General features: G+C 42.6%; 1 protein-coding gene across 1 annotated transcript in view; it reads left to right on the forward strand.

Annotated features, from left to right (window-relative positions):
* The window catches only part of LOC138200256 (neuronal PAS domain-containing protein 3), a 268,641-nt gene that overhangs the window by 237,285 nt on the left and 9,952 nt on the right, over positions 1-21,404 (forward strand). Inside the window, 3 exon segments of the mRNA XM_069152828.1 lie at positions 8,228-8,346; positions 12,096-12,289; positions 14,221-14,327. Of these exon segments, the coding sequence (XP_069008929.1) occupies positions 8,228-8,346; positions 12,096-12,289; positions 14,221-14,327 (420 nt within the window).

A 21,404-nucleotide genomic window follows, 5' to 3' on the forward strand; every position in this document is an offset into this window, starting at 1 on the left:
CCCTTTAATGTTTGCATTGGTGTCTGTATGTCATTACACACCACGTTGAAGTTGAATTATGAAACGCACATAACACGTAGACATAACACAGCAGTTCGTACTTCTCTGAAGGAGGATTTAACAACTCTAGAAAGTTTTTACAGAAACAATTTTCTTTCTTGTGGGTTGAGATTGCACAGTAACGAGAATTAAAATGTAAAAGATACATGAGAGTCGTAGCTTGCATTTGATATGTTAGCTGATCTTCATTCTTGGATAACAGAGACATCTTCCCTCTTTTCGTAGCCACTTTTTCATCTTTTTTTTTTCTCGATAATTCTCTGATGCTCTTTGAAAGCATGCATTCCTCTGTAGATGTGCAATAAAGGGCTACTCCAGAGATTTAAACATTGCAATTTCCATTATGATGAAAAGATGAATTTAAAAGCTACAGATATCGTACAAACATTACCCTACATTTCCCATGATGCCGCTCATGCAATGCAGATGTTCATGTCGGTCAAATTCAACACCTCCGGTTCATAATGCAGGTGTTATGCAGCAAACGTCATACACCTGTGTTCACTGGCCGAGCGGGACTAACCGCAACCACCACATCAATATCTTTCTTTTCCGTCCCTTCGTCAGTCGGATTCTCTTTTCGCTTTCTGTCTGTCGTCCTCCACACCTTTCTTTCTCGTTACAGCTCCCCATCAGTCCTCCTCCGCTCACGTCTCGCTCCGTCTCTGGAAGTAATTACGCAGGTTGCAGATACAGACTATTATGTAGTATCTCTGCATTGTGTGTGTTTGTGTGTGTGTTTGTGTGTGCGTGCGTGCATGCGTGCGTGTGCGTGGGTGACCTCCGACCTCGTTCGAAACAAAGACGAGCTGTCAGCCTCGTCATCCGTATCAGAGGAAGCAAATTGTCCTTTACGTTTACCCACCACACCGTCCTCATCATCTCTACACTTCATGGACAAAAGTATGTGGACGCCTGAATGACTCTGTGTACCATGTAACACACACACTATGATCGTTAACTTCCTGAGTACAAGAGATTTCCCATCAGTGGAACCAAGCGTCCCAAAGCAGAATGAGCAGGCATGGAGTGAATGGAAATGTGTGTCCACTTACTTGTGGTCATATGTGTCCCTCTGCAAACCCCCCCCCCCCCCCCCCACCACCACCACCACACACACACACACACAATCCCCCCGCATCTTCGTTTTATTGTCTTTCTATTTATTTATTTTATTGTCTTTTCCCCCCACTTTTCTCCTTTTCCTTTTCATAGGTAGATCAGTTCCCCAAAGAGGAAGAAGCTAAAGACAGCTTAGAAAAAGCCTTAAAGAGTCCCATCACGGGGAGATCACGGAGGAGGAAGAGGAGGGGATGAGGAAGATGAGATGCAGGAGGGGGATGTGGGGGGGGGGTATCTCTGCGGAGGAAAGACGGGGAGTAAAAGAAGAGAAAGAAAGAAAAAAGACAAAGCCGGGATCGAGGTGTCTCCAGACTATTACAGCGCTGTTTGATTTGAGCTCATTGTCCTGATAAGACTGTCAAAGTAAAAGTCTTTTTTTTTTTTTTTTTTTTTTTTCATCACTGCATTGAAATGAGGAGGGATGGTGGGGGTGGGAGCAGAGGGACAAAAAGGAAGTGAGAGAGGAAAAGAGGAAGTTAGGCGAGGAGGAGGACGAAAAGTGGTTTTACTTTTTTTTTTTTTTTTTTTTTTGTACATTTGGTTCCCAGGCTTTTGCATTGTGGGAAAAGGCTTTGAGGAAATCTACCATCACACGCACGCACACACACACGCACGCACGCACGCACACACACACACACACTGCACTTCCAAAGCTACGTGAAAAAGTATGTGTAAAGAAATCCGTGCATACCCAGACGTTTTTATTTTTTAACCTTCCCTTAAATTGAATGTTTTATTTTGTTAAATTCTGCCTCCTCTTCCTCCCTTTAACACCATTCATCTTCCTCCTTTAATTCCATCTCTCTCTTGTCCTTCCCTTCTGTGTCTTTTCCATCCATTAGCCTCCACCTCCCGAACCTTCAGACCTCCTCTTCCTCCTCTTCCTCTCCCATCTTTCTCCCCTTTTTACTCTTCATCCTTCTCCCTCCCATCTCCACCTTCTTCTCCTGTTCCTTCTCTTCCTCCTCTTCTAAGTTGTTTAACCCCCTTTTCTTTTTCTTTTTCCTCTCCATCCGTCCTTCCTCTTCACCTTCCTCCTCCTTTAAATAATTTTCCTCCTTTTCACCTTGTTCCTCGTCTTCATCCCGTGACTCCTCTTCATCGTCCTCTCATCATTTCTCCCTGCCAGGTGTCTTTTATCTGTCTTCTTTCTCACTCCTTTCTTCCTCCCGTCTCCTCTTCCTCCTCCTTTTTCTCGTCATCTTTTCCTCCACTTCCCCTTTCTGCTCCTGCTTCCTTCCATCCTTCCCCCATTCCTCTTCCTCTCCTCCCCCCTCTGTGTCTTCTTCACTCCCCCCCTCCTCTTCCTCTTCTTACATATACCACCTCCTCCTCCTCCACCTTCATAAACGGAAAATATTATCAGTTGGGCTTTTCCTCCTGACACAATTTGTCAAATCCTGCCTGATAGAAAACACATTCTATTCATAAGGCGAGTCTCGCCTCTTTCCGTCCCCCTCCCCCTCCTCCTCCTCCTCTTCCTCCCCCCCTGACAGTAGCAATTCAATTACAGCCGTGGCGGCGATAGTGAGCCGGAGAGGCAGGAATATGACAGGACAGTAACAGAGTGTTTACACAATTAAACTTTCACTGACAATACTCTCTCTCTGTGATGAATACCTCGCACGACTGCAGCTCCCAGCGTGTGTGTGTGTGTGTGTGTGTGTACACAGTATATTTAGGTTATTTCTGCTCTTATATATACTGTATATATGTGTGTGTGTGTGTGTGTGTGTGTGTAAGCAAGCGAGCTACAGCACATTTGTCATGATTGCCTCGCGCCCGCCACCTCTGATCTCCCTCGACTCCTGTGCTATTGCATTGTGGGTAAAAGGAGGAGGAAGTGAAGGAGAAGAGAACGCAAAAGAGAGAAATTATCAAAATTTTCCAAATCCCCCCTCCCCAAACAAAAGGCGAAAAAAAGTTGAGTTTCTGTCTCGAAGTTGAACAAGTCGGTGCTGTACTGCAGCATCACGGCTGTGGTGTTAAAGGAGTAGTTCAACATTTTTCGGGAGCTATGTGAATTTACCTGAATATTAAAGTGCAAAACGGCTTTGAACTGACAGAAAAGTTGTATTGTGTATTTAAGGAAATATTCCTTTTCCATCCTGATTTATTTTACCGTCAGTCCGATTAATTTATTGCGTGCTTCTCTCCTCGGGTTACTTTTCAGCCACTTAAAGTTGCTAAACGACTCGTTAATGTGCTCCATGTTTTCCGTCTTATCTGCTATATCCCTCTTTGTTAAACCAATTATATTTGTGTCGGCCTCCGTCTCTTCGGTTTTTTTTTTTGGTCGCGTCTCGGCGGCGGTGGCAGCTGCTGGAGGTTGCGGTGACCTTGCTGTCGCTGGCTTTTTGTCGTCGCTCCCCCCCCCCCCCTCGCGCCTCCTCCGTCACGTTAGCTAGTTATCAGTCGGACACAACGGGCTCCCTGAACCAGGCGGCGCCATTAGACGGTCTGACAATGATACACCGTCACACCGAGACCTTGTTCTACCCGCAATCACACACACGCACACACACACACACACACACACACACGGAAGAGAAACCCTCGGCACTCTGGGTATTGTCCACAGATCACAGGCGTAGGTGAGTTGTTCTTTTTAATTAATCATTTGTCCTTCAAACGGGGGGGAAAGTTTCAGTGCCGTAGATAATTAGGTCCCAGAGTCGGGCGGCGGCAGAGCCGGCAGCCACCTGCTGCCTTTGTAGCGCTAATCTTTGTCTTGTAGGAGCGTCGTCCCAGAAGACGCCGCGGCAACGCACGCCGAACGAGCAGAATGAGAAAACACCTCTGAATCCCCACATGATCCTCCTCCTTCTCCTCCCTTTTCTTCTTCTTCTTCTTCTTCCATTTGTCTTCTTTTTTTCCCTCCTCTTTACACTCCCTCAGCTCCCTCTCCTCCTCCTCCTGTCCTTCTTCTTTTCATTCCTCACGCTCCTCTTCCTCCTCCTCCTCCTCTTCTTCCTGTAATCTTTTCCTTGTTCTTATTCCCTCCACTCTTCCTCCTTTCACTTCATTTGCCGCTGAACTTGCTCCCCTTCTTACTTCCCTTTATTTTTCTTCTTCCTGCTCCCTCTGCACCTCCTTCTCATCTTCCTCTTCATCTTCCCTTCCTGTCTTCTTTTCATCTTCTTTTTTCTTCCTCTCCCTCCCTTGCTTCCTCTTCTTCTTCTTTTCTCCCTCTGCTACTCCTCAGTCCCTCCACTAATGCACCCCCTCCTCCTCCTCTTCTTCAATTTGTAAACTTTTTACCCTTCCCTTAACTCCCGCTCTTCTTTTTGTTCTTCCTCCCCATCTTTCACTCGTCCCATTTTTCGTCTTTATTGTCCTCTTTTTTTATGTTCATCACTTTCTCTTCCTCCTCCTTCCTCTGTCTTCTCTTCCTCTCACACCTACTCCTCCTACTTAATCTTTATCCTCTCTTGCTCCTCCTCATCTTTTCTTCTGTTTATCTTTTTATTCTTCTCATGTCACTCCAGTCCTTCTCTTCTTCTTCACCTGCATGCGCCTCCATTTCTCCCGTTCCTCCTCCTCCTCCTGTCTCAGTCCTCCGCTCACTTCATTCATGCAGAAACTGTTTGATTGTAAATGAACTAAACACGCATGTGCTGCGCGCGTGTGTGTGTGTGTGTGTGTGTGTGTGTGTGTGTGTGTGAGAGAGAAAATGAAAGGGAGTGTGTAAGACAATGAAAGTGATATCTCAAGTGTGTGTGTGTTTCTGTGCGGAAACTAATCCCATTAATTCAAAGAGAATAACAAAGAGAGAGAGAGTGGGAGGAAGAGGGGTGGGGGTCCTGCTCCCCTGTCATTCGTCCGTCCGTCCATCCTCTCGTCTGCCCCCCCCCCCCCCCCAATCATCATTATTCCTCCGTCAGATCGGCGGCTGATTTCCTGGAGGACCAAAGGAGAGAGAGAACCGACCGACCGGGGGCAGGATGGAGGAGAGGAGAGGAGAGGAGAGGAGAGGATGTGGAGACAAAGATTTCTGTCTCCACGTGGGAGGATTCGTGTTGTTTCTCTCCCTTTTCCTTCTTTATCTCTCCTCTTTCCTTGAAGTCATTCTTTCCTTTTCTCCTTCCTCATAATTCTTCGGTCTCTTATCTCCCTCCCCCTCTTCCTCCCACTTGTTCCTCCCTCCCCCTCTTCCTCCCACTTGTTCCTCCTCTCCTACTTTTCTCTACCATGTTTCCCTTTTTCTCCTCCTCTCCTCCTCCCTCTTTCCGTCTTTTTTTCTTTTCCTCCATCTCAACTTGTTCAGTCTGATTTGTTTCATCTCCATCTTTCTTTCCTCTACCAGTCTCTGTTCCTCTTTCCTTTTCTCCCTCCCCATCTTTCTTTATTTCCTCATGTCACATACTCCTTTCCGTTTTCTCCACCTCTTCCTCCCTCTTTGACTTCCCCTTTTTTTTTTCTCTCCCTCTCTGATATGAAACTTTTTCTGTAAACCTTTTCCTTCTTTCACTCCTCCTTCCCATTATTGTCCATCTTTGTCTGGTTTTCATTCCCTATATTTTCATCTTCTTCCCCTCTTCTCGTCTTTCTCACTTCCTTTATTTCTTTTACTCTCTCCTCTACTTTCTTATTCCTTTGTCATCCTTTACTTTTACTTTTTGTTCATCTGCCTTTCTTCTTCACTGTCCCTCGTCTTTCTTTTCCCCTTTCACCTTTCTGTCTTCAGCCACTTTCTTCTTCTTTCCCTTTTTTTTCCTTTTCTCCTCTCTTTCCTGCCTCATCACAGATTTTTGTTTCTTTTCCTTATTACCCTTTTTCTCCTCTTTATTCCCGCCACTCTCACTCCCTTCTTCTCTCATTCACCCCCCGCCCCCTCCCATCTCTCTCTCTCACTCGCTCTCTCTCTCTCTCTCTCTCTCCTCAAGGACATTTATATTATAAAGGGTGAATTTGCATATTAATTCATTTCTTTCAATTTTTTCAGATTAGACGTTGTCAACACGTATCAGCGCTGATCAAACCCACTCGTCCACCAGAGACCTGCGCGCGCGCGTCTGTTTGTGTGTGTGTGTGTGTGTGTGTGTGTGTGTGTGTGTGTGTGTGTGTGTTAAGGGAGTTGCATGCTGAAGAGAGAGGGGGGGGAAAAAACAAGCTGTAATAGAGGGAAAAGCAACCAGCCGCACCGTGTTCACAAACGTTAACCGTAACACTGACACAGATTTTATTCTCTCTTTTTTATTTATAGAAAGAAATGTTGCACCAAACTTCAGTTGCAGACGGCATTCAGGATGGATGTTAGACATCCTGACTTCTGTGTTTGGTTATATTGGGCTACAAGTCACTGACTTTTGCAGATTTTAACCAAGACCTCCATCTTAACCTGATCTTAACCTTCATAAGAACTTGCGGTGGGAAAACAAACAAAATATCTTTCGGTGCAATGTCTGGCATTTTTGACACGATAAATGTTTCCTCGTTATGTTCAAAACATGAAACAACTGTAACTGTATGTCATTTCTCGAGGACATAAATCTGATGTTAAAGCTTTGAGACCTCGGTAGAGGAGGGCGGGGTTGATAGATGGGTCAGCAAACTGAGTGAGTTTCTCCCAATTTTAGTATTTTAACATTTATGTTGTTTTGGGATTCAGTGAAAATCAACTTATTGTGTCTTTTCAATATGAGGATGAGTTGCATTGTCAGATTTTTGCACATTCACAAATCTCAGTTCTCATAAATCTGAATACATGCTTGAAAAGTCAAATACACGCATATAGATTGAGATACAGTTTGACAACACTACACAAACATTAATGTTGCTATAGTAACTCCTTTACATCATGCTGTGGCCTGGGGAATGTTAAGAGGGTCCTGATAAGTACAGTAAAACGACCCCCCACCTGAACAGTGTGTGAGCAAATGTTTTCCCGGCTGTCTCCCCTCCAATCACTCCCTCTGATGGATGGAGGAGTTATGAATATGCAGCTGATTTCTGGAAGCTGACAGCAGCTGACAAATGGAGCGTCTCACCTTCAGTAACTGTGGCTGATTCCTGATTGGACGCCACTTTGCTGACAGGGAGGAGGGAAAGAAAAATGTACTTCTGCATGATGTGGCAGATTTTATGTTGTGAAGGACGAGACTAAAGCAGCGATCTCACCCATTCTGCTTTGTTTTGATTTTGGTGATATGGTGGAGCTTCACAGCTGCACAACAAACATATGAGGGTTTTATTTTGATATCCGTGACATAAGAAGATTGCAGCTTTCAAGCTGCTATTCCTCCTTAACCAACCTTTAATTTGTTCCTGAGCGTTCCCGTCTTTCTATTCTGATGTGTTTTGACATTTCCCTGTTTGATTGTCATGAGCTGCTTTGAGGTGATGGACAGCTTGACAGCAGCTGTGATTGGCTGACTGGTCCAGCCGACAGAATGATTTATTTATTTGTTTTACACCGATTAAAATCACTCCACTGATGTTTGAGTCCATTACGGTTTTCTGAGGAACCTCTTGGTGAAAGATCATACAGGAGATGAATGAAATTAAGTAATATTTTATCATTACCGTAATGTAAATGTCTGCATTTATTTCCATTATTGATTCTAACTTTTAAACGTGAATTGTTCTAACTTCGAGGTCTGGAAATAATCTGTTGAATAAATGACTTGCAGAGAGGTCATTTAAGTTTTTATAGAAACAAAACTAGCACATTAGCAGACTTCAAGCCAATGCAGAACTGCTTTAAAGTGCAATACCACTGAGGGCCACTAGTGGCTGGCTCCACAGACTCCAATTCCAAAAGGGTTAATTTTCTCATTAAATACAAAGTCAATAAATGTTTTTCACAAGTAATCATGGTGTCTTTAGCTAAATTCACTCCAAAAACACAACTGCAGTTGGCGCCTATTACCGTTGGTTTCGCCAAAGAGAACAAAGCGTCAATGTTAGCAATTCTTTCCTGAAAACAAATATCCTTGTGACGACCCACGAGTTCGACAAATTAAAGTCGAAAGCTCAGAAAGAATGTCTATGATAAGTCTCGTCATGGTTTTTGTGTTTTCTGTGTGTTTCTTCGGTTTCACAGTGGAGTCCAGCAGTCCGAGTCTTCTGGCTCCTGATAACACTCTGGAACGATCCTTCTTCATCCGGATGAAGTCGACGCTCACAAAGAGAGGCGTGCACATCAAGTCCTCAGGATATAAGGTGAGACTGATGCATCACAAACATGAAAAGAGTGTCATCCACAGAACTCTAATCTTCAAATATATGGAAATCCATTACGTTCATCAAAGAAAAATGATGTCTATAATCGTATCTCATAATTAAAAGAAAAGATTTATGAGGTTTTGATAAGAGTTTCACTAATTGCATTTTGGAAAATTGATTATGCCGAATTCACTATTAACGCTTCCTGTTTGTTGTGTGTGTTTAATGCACAGACGACTGTCACTGATTTACTTTGATACTCAGGCAAAAGATAAAACCTGATGATTCTCAGGCAAGTTCTGAACTATCTGTTTTCTTGGAAAGTGGACGTCACGCCGGATCTAAAAATATTTTTCTTTTCAGAACTATGTTTCTGAACCAACATGAAAATGTGGAGCTGCTTTTGTTGTGCTCACTGTGTTACTGCAGGGATGTAAATCGGTGTTTGTAGGCCGATCTCTCTCTCTCTCGCACACGCACACACACACACACACACACACACACACACACACACACACACACACACACACACACACACACACACACACACACACACACACACACACAGGATCCATGTGTTTCCTCTCTCTCTCGCACACGCACACACACACACACACACACACACACACACACACACACACACACACACACACACACACACACACACACACACACAGGATCCATGTTAACATGCTAAACCTGCTGACTCTCCCTGGGAAGACAGGATTAGGTGATCTGACCGGTGTGTGTGTGTGTGTGTGTGTGTGTGTCTCATCACACTACAAATACAGGTATATCCATGTGGCGTTCACCTCTTTGAAGACTTTATCAGCCGCTGGCTTCTACTCTTATTATCTGTCCTCAAATGAAGTGATCCATATGGAAATTTGTAATCCTACCATGGACAAGTTTGTTTTTTTATTCGGATACAAATACGTTTTTGTTGAGTCTATACACAGAAAGCATATTTGTATTCCTTTGTGTATTATTTCCTCACAAATATTATCCATCTATATAGTTTCATGTTTCTTTAAAATAATATACAGTTAATAGTTATATATAAGGTCTAAAATGTGGAGTTGACTCTGACCAAACTTCTCTACAATCAGGGTTTAATATTCCAATTGTGTAGGGCGGTGAAAATATAAAGATAAATCTTGAATTAAAGGTTTTAATTATTCCACAGCAGCACAGATCTTTATGAAACTGCTCTACAGACGATGGATGATACAGCTGTTAATCTTTGCGGTGGTTAGTTCGCCGGCATCCTTTGACCTGAGTGCACGTTGGGAGGATGTAGGAGCTGAGATCCTCTCCCAGGTACGATGGCGACAGCGCCATCGTACCTGTTCATGAAGACGTTTGGAATACGAAAAAGGCTGTAGTCGGACCTGAGTGAAATAGAAGTGAGGACAGATTAGTGTTATATGTTAAAAATGATTTGAGTTGTAAGAGTTCTGGCAGCCGCATTTGTAGCTGGAGTTTTCTGTGCTGCAGTGAAGATGACCTGAGAACAGTCATAAATTTATTTATAAGTAAAAACGTGCACGTTAAAATCGGAAGATAATACTGAAGCTAATGGAACAGATGCGAAACAGGAAGTGACATCAACAATTTGACACTTTCGGACAAATTTGTTTCCTGTTATTTCTGTAGTTACAATAACCCTGGTTTGATATTTGTGTGTGTGTGTGTGTGTGTGTGTGTGTGTGTGTGTGTGTGTGTGTGTGTGTGTGTGTGTGTGTGTGTGTGTGTGTGTGTGTGTGAGAGAGAATGATAATTTTTTTCCTGCATGACAAAAACGTGTGCTGTACGAGTGTGTATCTCAGTCCTATAGGTGCAACATCAGGACTCTAAGCTCTGTGACCGGCTCACTGATCGAGAGAGGTGGGATTAAAGAGGATTGTGTGTGTGTGTGTGTGTGTGTGTGTGTGTGTGTGATCTCATGGTTTATCCCAGACTAATACACTTGAGTCTCCTGAAGGATGACGACGGACACATCGTGGTGGAAACATGTTGGAGCTGCTGTAACTTAATTTTCAAAGACAGAACAAGTTTAACAGAGAAAAATGTATTCAACGACTCACTGGTATCTTACTGCATTGATTCATTTATGAATGCAGCAGACCCATTATTTCTATAGTCATGACTAAACACAAAAATGTCACATCCTCTCCTCCTCCCTGGGAAACAGACAGTTTGAGTTTTAGACTTTCAGACATTCAAAGAGTTATTTTAGGGTTCAGCCTATCAGGTTACATTAGAGGTATGGAAAGGTTTTGTTTTGATGGTTCATTTATATCTCAGAAATTAGGTGCTTGCTTATTTAACTTGGAGTGTGGCTGACATTAAACATGTGTATGTTGAACATGAGCGTCTTAGCGGCTTAGACTGACTTAATAATGTAACACTGACTGGTTGAAATCCGTTTCTTTGTTCTCTGTTTTAAAATCTGCGTTCTTGTGGGTTTTTGATGTGTGCGTTTTGTGTTTGTTTTGTGTGTGTGTGCGTGTGCGTGTGTTGTAAAACACCTGGCAGACTCAGATCCCATGCAAATCACAGTGGAGACAAAGATGCACATAAATATTCACACACACATGCATGCATATATTACTACACACATTTGCACTCACTGGCACACACATCAGGGCAGTGCAATACACGCGCGGCGCGCACGCACGCACGCACACACACACACACACACACACACACACACATCGGTGATAACAGACTTACAGTTTGTAGTTTTGAAAGCCGTTGTGGTTCTGTAGGTGGGAGAAGCTGATTCCAAAATATTCCTGTACTCATCGACTCCAGAAGGACGTGAAAAAAAATACATCCGTGTCCTCACAAATTCACATCGTCCTGCAATGTCTCCTAGAAACGATGTTTACATACTTTTAATTTGCAGCAGAAAAACATGAGAAACATGAAGGCTCCTTAATCTATTGGTGGGTTTGGTTAAATATTGAAAATAGCAAAAGTGGCTTGAGTCTCATCTGTTGCTGCTGTTAAAGACCAGAAACCCGGCCGGAAATCACGTAGTCTTCAACTCAGACATAATTTTTAACATTTGCATCGAGACAGTTACTACTGTCACCTTCAGAATATAATCAGGAAATAAAGGGCGAACACTCACTGAGCATGCCGAGCTTCCCTTTGCTCTCAGATGGCGACACGATCATCTGCGTTAGTGCGGCCTTTCTGTCAGCTCCAACCAGTCTGACCTCTGACCTCCATCACCAAGTTGTTTCCATCCAAATTCTAAAATCAACTCTGAAGAAATTTCCAAGAAATCCAAGTGGTCAGCAACTTTTGAAACGCAGAAACCGGCCGTGGATTGCATTTATTTTTTCCTCAGTCTGATGTTTGATCAACGTGAACTGAAGTTCTTTATGCTGCAGTGCTGCAACACGGTTGTCTGATTGGATAATTGCGTTAAGAAGCTCGTTTTAAAAGTGCATCAAAGGTGCATGTTTTTATCATCAGGAGTCTCAGGTCCTGTGATATCGGTACAGTACTCCACCTGCAGACAAGTGGACACAGGAATGCAGATTATATTGCTTTCATAAAGTTACAATGTTTATTTATGAGCCCTCTTTTGGGCCTTTGAAGTAATATCTTCCTACCTTAGTAAAGTTACTTCACATCTCGACACTCTCTGTCGCCGCCCTCTGACCCCCCCCCCCCCCCCCCCCCCCCCCCCCCCCCCTCCCCACCTCCAACTTGTCCCGCTTTCCCTTCAGGTGATCCACGTCACAGGGCGTCTGCGGATCCGGATGGCTCTGACGCACAGCCGCTCGGTGCCCAATCAGATCATAGGGATGGTGGTGGTGGCCCACGCCCTCCCGCCGCCCACGATCAACGAGGTCCGCATCGACTGCCAGATGTTCGTCACGCGAGTCAACATGGACCTGAAGATCGTGTACTGCGAGAACAGGTAGAGGAGCGAAGGGAGCTCTTTGTGCCAGAGTGACCTTTATTTTGTGCATATATTTTCAGCATAAGACATCAGTGTCCTCTTTGGTTGTGCATATACTTTCTTTTATTATAATTTTTAGACCTCTAAAGAAAATGTTTTTTTTTGTTTTTTTTTTTTTAGATGAGTCTTTTTCCACTGCTGCCTTTATTTTGTGATTATCTAATTGTCAAAAACTGCTTTGACCGACCACTTCTGCATTCATGTTTCACACCCGCTGCTCAAGAAAGAAATCCAAAAAGAAAAAAAAGTTGTCTCCCTTGTCGGGGCTTCTTATTCATGAGGAATCTGACCCAATCCTCCCTGGTTTAACAGTGAAATATGTCTCTGATGGATCTATCTCCTTCCCTCTGTCCAGATAAAGCAGATAGGCATCAGGATCTCGCGCAAGAGTTAACCGGCCGCCCGAGGAGATTCATATCAGCCGTAAAAAGAAAAAGAGAAAAAAAAAAAATAACCCCTTCATGTTTTATTATAAAAAGAGAGGAGGGGGGAGGAGGGGGGAATGATAGTAGACAGATTGCTTTTTTGTGGGTGGAAAAAAGGGATACAATGCGAGGCAGATGATGATATTCAATGCGGAGCGACAGAAAGCGTCTGCGGCGAACAGACAAGCGTCGCTCCCATTACGGCCCCATTTTGAGGATGAGTTTCTAAGAGAATGAGAAAATGGGAGGAAGGTTTTTCTAAAGAACAGAGTGTGCTGTTATCTGCCTGCCAGACATTAGTCCCCCACCACCACCACCCCCCACCCCACCCAGCCTCCATCAGAATGAAACTGGGGAAATTGTTCTGTCTATCCTGTGGCAAATTTGTTCAAATTAAACGTTTTAAAGCTGATGTGTGTTACCTGTACAATAGACAGACGGGCTTCAGTCTCTGTTGTTGGGCTATTAGCTTTTCTTTTCTTTTTTTCCTCCTTCTCTAAATCAGACTTTTTATTCATCGAGTACCAGAACTGTACAGTTCTGTTTCACGACATTTCCAATCCAAGCAGTTCAGCGTGGTGCAAATTTGGACACAGGATTTTTTTTTTAATTTTTTTTTTTTTATCCCATTTTTAGTTTGAAATGACAACTAACTGAGTGCAATTAGGGAGAAGAAATAGTAACTCACTCGTTTGGTGTAGGATGTCAGCATTACTGGGAAGGACGGGATACCATGTAAGGATGCAGGATAGAGAGTCAACGTCTGGTGACCTTTTTTCAGTCTGTAAGATAGATATATACTTTTTTAAGGAAAATTAGAATGTCATAGCTGCCAGGTACTTAAAATATATTATGATAAAATACGAATTAGAATAAAGTACAAAGTTAAAAATGCACAAAAATCATCAGTAGTGCATATACAGGTGTGTGTACACACAGAAGTTGCAATGATATTATTTTTAGCCTGTTTTTTGTTTTTGTTTTTTGTCATCACTAAAAGCCCCTCCCCTACTGGAAATAACACAAAATATTCAGTTAAATTGTGAAAGTTTGCTAATCTCAAGCTAAACGAAGCTGTGGGTCATTAACTGTTTGAACAAAAGACCTGTAGGGTTGTTGTTTTTTAGAGTCTCAAATCAAGCTATAGGTGTTGATGGCATGCAACGTGTCTTAAAGGATCATTCGGGTTTATTTCAACCTGCTGTTGAACCTGTATTTCCCATTAATGTCTCTATTGTATTTCTATGTGTCGTGGTATATTTGCACTCTCCTCCTCCGTTGTAGAGGTTCAGAAAAATTTGAAGTTGTGCAAAACTGCACATACCAGGGCAAAACACCTGACGACCCCGAAATAAGACAAAGGCTGTGTGGGAAATCATATCTTTTTTTGATGGTCTGATTTCTGTGTGTGAACTTTTCTGTCTTTTGGGCTTTTAATATTGTAACGTGTTAAATGTGTTTCAGGATCAGCGACTACATGGACCTGACACCGGTGGACATCGTGGGGAAGAGGTGTTACCAGTTAATTCATGCTGAAGACGTGGAGGGGATCAGACAGTGTCACCTGGACTGTGAGTACTCTTACCGCCTGACTCGATACTGCTCTCTGATTGGCCGATGAAGTCACTGACAAATTGTCAAATTCAGCAAATGTTTTTTCTGAATGACAGACGGCTGTTTTATGCGTCGAGTCACAACACTCTGTAGTCTGCGATTTTTATTTCCAACTTTTTCTAAAACTGATGCCACCTTGTGGAAAACCGATGCTACTACAGCCACTTAGCTAACCAACGTGGAGGATTTTTTTTATTTCTGGTTGAACGTGAAACACCAGTCCAATCTAATTTATACTTTAAAGTCTCATCCGATATGTCCGTCACGTGTACAGTAAAACCTTTGAGACTTGTTGTGACCATATTTAGAGAGTAATAGTCCTCCGCACCGCCTGTAAGGACGATATCACAGCAGCCGTATTTCTAGATCTCACTTCTGAAAGTTTCAGGCCACTTAGAGAATCTCTGCTCTCCTGTATCTTTGAAAAGTTTTCTCACAGCGGCAACTCCACAATCTTATTACCCTTGTCAGGAGTCATAATACACTCTGTATGACACACACACGCGCACTCGCACACACACACACACACACACACACACACACACACACACACACACACACACGGAGGCAGAGGTTTGGTGTCCCTGTTTAGTGGCTGTCTAGATGATTTGCAGCACACTGTTTGTTGCTGCAGTCAGATCTTTACAGTGGTGGTAAAAGCTGAGGAGGCGTTCAGAGCTGCACGGCGTTTTCACGGTTTGTCTGAGGCAGTGAAGGCATTTAGGCAGAACGCCAAATAATAACAAGCACAGGGCAAGGACAGCGGGCCTGATGGGAGTCAAACGCAGACAGTCAGATTCTATCAAATACTGTCCTCTGCAGCTGAATACAGATGGATTCAGTGAGCTAAGTTGAAGTTATTACTTCACATCCTGAACAAGCTGCTTTCACCATTGCTGTCTTTTTGTAGCTCGAAAAGATTTTTAATTCTTCTTATTTAATTCTTCTCAGATCCTTTCCTCCACTGACTTGTTTTGCAGGTGCAAAGCAGTAATTGACAAATTATACCCATGAAAGCGTGAAAATTGCTCTTAACTAACAAACTACTGCGTTTTACAGAACAATTTTTGAATAATTTGAAACTTCTTAATTTGAAGAAGGAAGTCAGGAGAGGAAGGCGAGTTAGTCCTCGTGCGCTTCAGTCTTTAAACATATAGCGCTACAGAACAGCCTGAATCTAAGCAAATATTTCTGGTGCCTAAACCTGACCAAACTGAATCCACGTCTAAGTTATGAAGACAAACTCTACATGACTAAAATCACAATATATTAGCTTAACATCCAATGACAAATTAACTTCCAGGGCCTCCAACATTTCCGTAAACGTCAGGAAACACATCACTACTCGAGGCTTATAGAACATTTTGAGTTCCTACGTCGTGAATACCACAAGAGGGCGCCGTTCGTATGGACTCTTCACGTGTGCACGGTAAATACGACACAATTTGAACGCAGCATGATATAAACCTGAATTCTTGGAACTGGATTTAGACTCTGCAATAGTTCTTGTTGACATATAGCTTTCATGGTCAACATTTAACTATTTACTGTCATTTCTTTGCACAAAGTGCTAAATATCCAAACATTACGACAACCACCAGGAAATTTGAGTTCCAAAAAGTATAACACATGAAACAACCGATACATGCCACAGACCTCACCAGAGAATAAAGAAAAGCAAACGCAGCGGCATGAAGCTCCCTAAAACTTTTTCAATTACCTTCTCCGAAAGTTCCTGGGCTCTGAACATCCAGAGTGGCAATCAGGAAGTGACTCTATGGCGGCCCGGTGGGGTCAGACAGAACTAGGAGGGGGGAGGTTAGGATGTGTAAAACACCAAAAAAAAAAAAAAAAAAAAAGGAAGTGAAGTATTGAGGGAGATTATTCCTCTCTGTCTGCAGCAAGGATGGGAGGTCAGGGAGGCGAGCCGGCAGCCAGCGGTTTAAATGACTTGGTTTTAGTCGAGCGTAGTCTAATACAGCACCTTCAGTCACCTCGGCCGCTCGTTTTATTCTTCTTCTTTCAAAATTAATTTCCTCTGTGAAAGGGGGGCTTTCAGAAATGGATGGCTACAGGGCAGTGGAGGTGCTCCGTGTCCTTTTCTCTCCTTTTCTTTTCTTTTTTTTTCCCCCTCTTCATCCTACACGTCAAATGGAGCGCAGTCAGATTGTTCTGAAATCTGCCTGTCTTTGGGGCGGTTTAATTCGGTAGCTTCGTGAACTCGCCGCTGATTGTGTGGAAGCTGATTTCGGAGCAACGGTCTAATGATTCCCCACTTTTTTTTTTCAGCACATGGTGAGCTTTCTGTCTAATTGGATAGTGACAGATATGGTTTGTGTGGGCGTCGGCTACACGCACAAAATGAGCAGTTGGATCCAGTTGTCTTCACTTTGGTTTCGTGCCGTTACCTGCTGGTTTCTCCTGGAAGAAAATGACAGATCACCACGTCTTATGCGGTTATTGTTTGTTTTGGCGGGTTTTTTTGACCACTCGATGGATGAGTTGCCATTGGATGAGTGGAGGATTTTTCCACTTTTCAGTTTTGCTCTTAAATAATAGATGTTTTCCTTCCCGTTTCTACCACTGTCTTTACTTGAGTCTTACAGCTGTGGGTGCCTGTGAATGTGCTTTTTTTTTTTCCCCAAAGATGAAAACCTTTCAACTCAAGGTCAACTCAAAATGAACAATCGCAGCAGAAGTCAGAGACGACAAACTGAGCTGACACTGTGGCTCACAGCTCTCAATCCACCCACACACTCAAACACCAACCCGGCACTTTCAGTTCTACACCCTTTTCTAAAAAAAAGATCCTTTTTGGGGGGAAAGAGATGCTGCTTTTTTTTTTTAGTCTGGACAGTTGGCTGAAACAGAGACAAAAAAACATATTTTAAAGTTCCTGTCTGTTCCTGATTCATTTTCAGTTTCAGCCAATCAGCGAACAGTTTCCTCAGCGCTTTTTTTATGCTATAAAGTAGTACACCTCACCGCAAACTAGAAGATCAACCGAGGGTTTCGGGATTATTTATTTCATCTTGAAGCTCATGACTGTGAAGTATTTTTGTATTTTATTTTTAGGCAAATGAAGTTGTGTTTGTGCTGCTCTTTCAGTCACGTCTGGGAGGCGAAACATTATAGTAAATATCTATCTTTTATACTGCCTATTTAAAAGCGTTAACGATGATGTAACCTGGTCGTAGCAGTCCAGAGGTTTGTGTTTGATTAGTCTAGGGTTGGAGTGTTCAGCACTGACAACTATTCTCCATTTGTGCAGCTGAATATCTAAAGACTTGTGTTTGATCATTCTGCAACATTTCGGGAGGCACTCAGAAAGGGGTTCACATATACATAAAGTTATTAATCCTCCCTTTTATGAGTTTTTGAGACTTTTTGAGTTCCAGGAACAACAATTTTATCAGCTTCCTGTCGTCGAATTGCAGGTAAAAAGTTCCTCTGATTGCAGAGGGCTCCAATATTCTCTTTGCGTCCTTTCTGATGGCACAAGTTGAAGCTCGAGTGCATATCAATCCCCTTTTTTCAAAGGAAACTCGTGATGTTGTCGTGATTTTTCAGGTGAGAAAAAGACTTTCTGCACTCTCTGTTTTTTGCAGAACAGCAAGCGGCTCGCAGGCCTCCGATTTTTTTTCATGGGATTTATTTCCACGTACGCTCCCGGTTCCCCCGTCGCTGCAGTATAGGTGGATAGTTAGGGAATCGATCAAGGTGTATTTTAGAGGGATAGCCTGTTCTCTCAACAGGGATCTAAATTTTAAAAGGCTTCTTTTTAAGTGGAGGACGAGGCGTGATCCCTCTCTGTGAAGAGGCGTCACTCTCTAAGTCTCTATCATTACCTGCTGACAGACGGTCTTAGCTCGGGTCAGATCTCAAAGTCAATCTGTCCTCGTTTCCACTCCGAGAACAGAGGAAAAGAGAAAGAAGGGATAGGGAATGAACTTGCCTTTTCACAAAGAAAGAAAGAAGGGGAGGGGAAGGAGTGATTTGTCGGCAGAGAAAGGGAGAGAAAAACTCGGCACAGGGGCTGAAGAGAGAAATTCATCTGTTCTCAGCAGAGAAATGGGAAGCGGAGATTTACAGATAGAGAAAAGAAAGAGGAGAGGACAAAATGCTCATTTTCTCAAGGAGAGACAGGTAGACAAGATGGCCAAAGGAATGAGAAAAGGGGAAGGATGAAGATAGGAAAATGAAGGAGAGGAATATATACATATATTCACGAAGAAAGAAAGATCTTTGAAAGTATTATAAATTGGACAGAAAAGGGAGAATTAAGGTGCAGATTTTTTTGGGAGAGGGAAGAAAGACATTGGCAAGAAACGGAAAATATTAGATACTTTGTTTTAAAGCAAAGTGGCGAGTAAGAAAAGAGTTCAACTGGTTTTATAGAAGGATAGAAACACAAATAATGATGAAACTGATTCGGAAATTCAGAAAAAATGAGTGAAAACCATATGAAGTCCTTCTTCACTCACAATTCATTTGTTCATGTAGATGAATTGATTGTTTGAGTTTTGTTTGGATGACGCAAGACGTGAGGTGTGCTGTCGTAATAACACAAGAGGAGAGAAATTTTCAGGAAGAAAAGATTTTGTGAATTTTTCAGAGGTATTTCGGCACATAAAGAAGGAATGAAAAAGACACGGAGATTTACCGAAGCAGAAGACGTCACCTGACAGAAAAGACCGGTTGTTTGGGAGAGAAAGAGACGATCGAGAGACATTCCGACCGCAGCGTAAAAAAAAGACGGGAGCGAGAGACGAGTGCAGAAGGGAAAGCTCGGTGGATTTAAGCCTGCAGGCGTTTTAGCAGCACCAACACCGCCTTTAATGAATTCTCACACACACACACACACACACACACACACACTCACTCTGAAAGGCTTCTTTTTTTTTTTTTTTTATCTAAAACACAAAACACACAGGTGTGTCAGTAAAACGATGAGCCTTCTGGGACGAGCGAGGAACAACCTCACAATGAGACACCTGTGACAATGAGACACAAACTGTAGGGAACACTGGAAAACGGCATCTTTAAATACAACGAACGCTTTATTTTCATTGTGTTCGCCATCGTTCTTAAAACGTTGCACTCAACAAGTTGTCTGAGATCCAGGAACATGGCGGCGGTGGGAGTAAAAGTACTGATGCTGCTGGATCAAAATACGTGGAGACACATGTTGGTGCCAGTTGTGAACAGGCAGTATCAAACTGCTGGAGCTGGTTGGAGTTACTTTTAATGTTATACGTTGTTCCTAATGGAGGGGTGAAGCCCCGCCAAAGGGTCACGAGATAAATCTGAGCCAAAGTGAGAAAATTAATAACGGAACAAAAAAAGAAGAAAAAAAACACTTCTGCCGCATAAATTTATATGAAAGTTTTTGGACTTTGATTTTGATGTGTCATTTTAAATGACAGTTATTCAAATTTAATGGTTAAGCGTTGGTGACATCTTAAAGACTGTATTTTCTTTTTTCAATGTGTCAAAATTACGTATATTATGAGCTATTGTGGTTTTTGTTTTGTTTTGTAAAATTGTACAAAATCTTAATCTGAAAAGCAGTGGTTCGGGGTGGTGATGGAATATTTTTAACTTCCTCGACTATTCTGCTATAAACAAGTAGTTTTAACAGCAGCGCGACATTTATAACAGACTATGAAATGTTATGAATAACATGAATATCTATTCTGTGTTTCTTATTGTCGATAATATGTTCTGAAAAGGTAACAAGGATTTATCTATATGGCTTAATATGTATCAGATTACGAGTGAGGCATAGTGTGTTTTGTCTTACATCATCATGACTTGATCAAGTTGAATGAACTTCAGGGGGCAGGTTTGTAAACTGTACTGTAACTCGCCAGCAGAGGGCAACAAAGGGAGAGTGGCTGCCTCTTTTTATAAAGGCCACTGAGTCACACACGACACCACTATGAACACAGACACACACACATACACACATACATACACACACATAAACTTGCTCTCCTTCGGGGGTCTTCATCCCTCCATCCCCTGGCAGACAGAAAGGACGTTTCCATAAAGCAATTTCACAGCCGTAAATTACCTGCACGTTAATGTGTGCGCGCGCACACACACATGCACGCACAGAGGGTAAACGGGGTAAAGGTAATCTGAAAGGTAGATGCGACTACAGAGGAAATCCAGCAGGGTAAAAAGAAGGGAGGAGAGAGAGGGAGGCGACGGCAGGTTGACGGGAAGAAGAAGGATCGAGTCCAAACACAGAGAAACAATGGCAGAAGTCGAAAGTGTTGCATTACTAAAAGAGAGAAAGAAAACGGGAGCAATGAAGGAGAAGAAAAGTGAGGTGGAGATTTTAAAAGGGAATTGAACTCCTTTAATCTGTTGGTCTCGCTCCTGCAGCCTCGGGCGCGCCTCCAGCACTCCCTCTCCCTCCATCTCTCTCTCTCCCTCTCTTCCTCTCCTCTCCTTCATTAGTGGCCCATCAGCCAGCGAGTGATTTTTAAAGATGGAGGGAGAGACAAAAAGGGAGGTTTGAACGGACAGTCCGAGCATCGAGACGTTTAAAAAAACATAAAAAATGACGTGGTCTCGGCCTTGTGTCAGCGTCCATCACCAAAGAGACTCTGCTGTCATTCATCAACATCACAACATCAGTGTTGTGTTACTTACATTTGCATGTGGCAAAAAAATACTTTAAATATCTTCAGGTCATTTCGTCTTTCTCTTGCTTATTCACTGTAAAAATGCTATTAATATAGCTTCATATTTTTGTGTAATAGAACTTTAATTGGTTATAATGAAAAATTCTGTGTGTGAATGTTGTGCAGCACCCGAGACTGACTCTTTACTACATATCTTTATAAATCCATAACACCCTTGTCTTCATGGTGGTGTACTTAATGCAGTGTTTTTATATCAACAATGATGATAAACACCACCGTTCTTACAAGTATATAAAAACGCAATACTAGTTAACAAACAGTTTACTTGCTAACAAAAAAAGACTAATATCAAGACACAATAGATGATATTAGCCAAAT

This window comes from Embiotoca jacksoni, unplaced genomic scaffold (assembly GCF_022577435.1).
Source record: "Embiotoca jacksoni isolate LCO1_2020_lvr unplaced genomic scaffold, fEmbJac1.0.p SCAF_18, whole genome shotgun sequence".
NCBI lineage: Eukaryota > Metazoa > Chordata > Actinopteri > Embiotocidae > Embiotoca > Embiotoca jacksoni.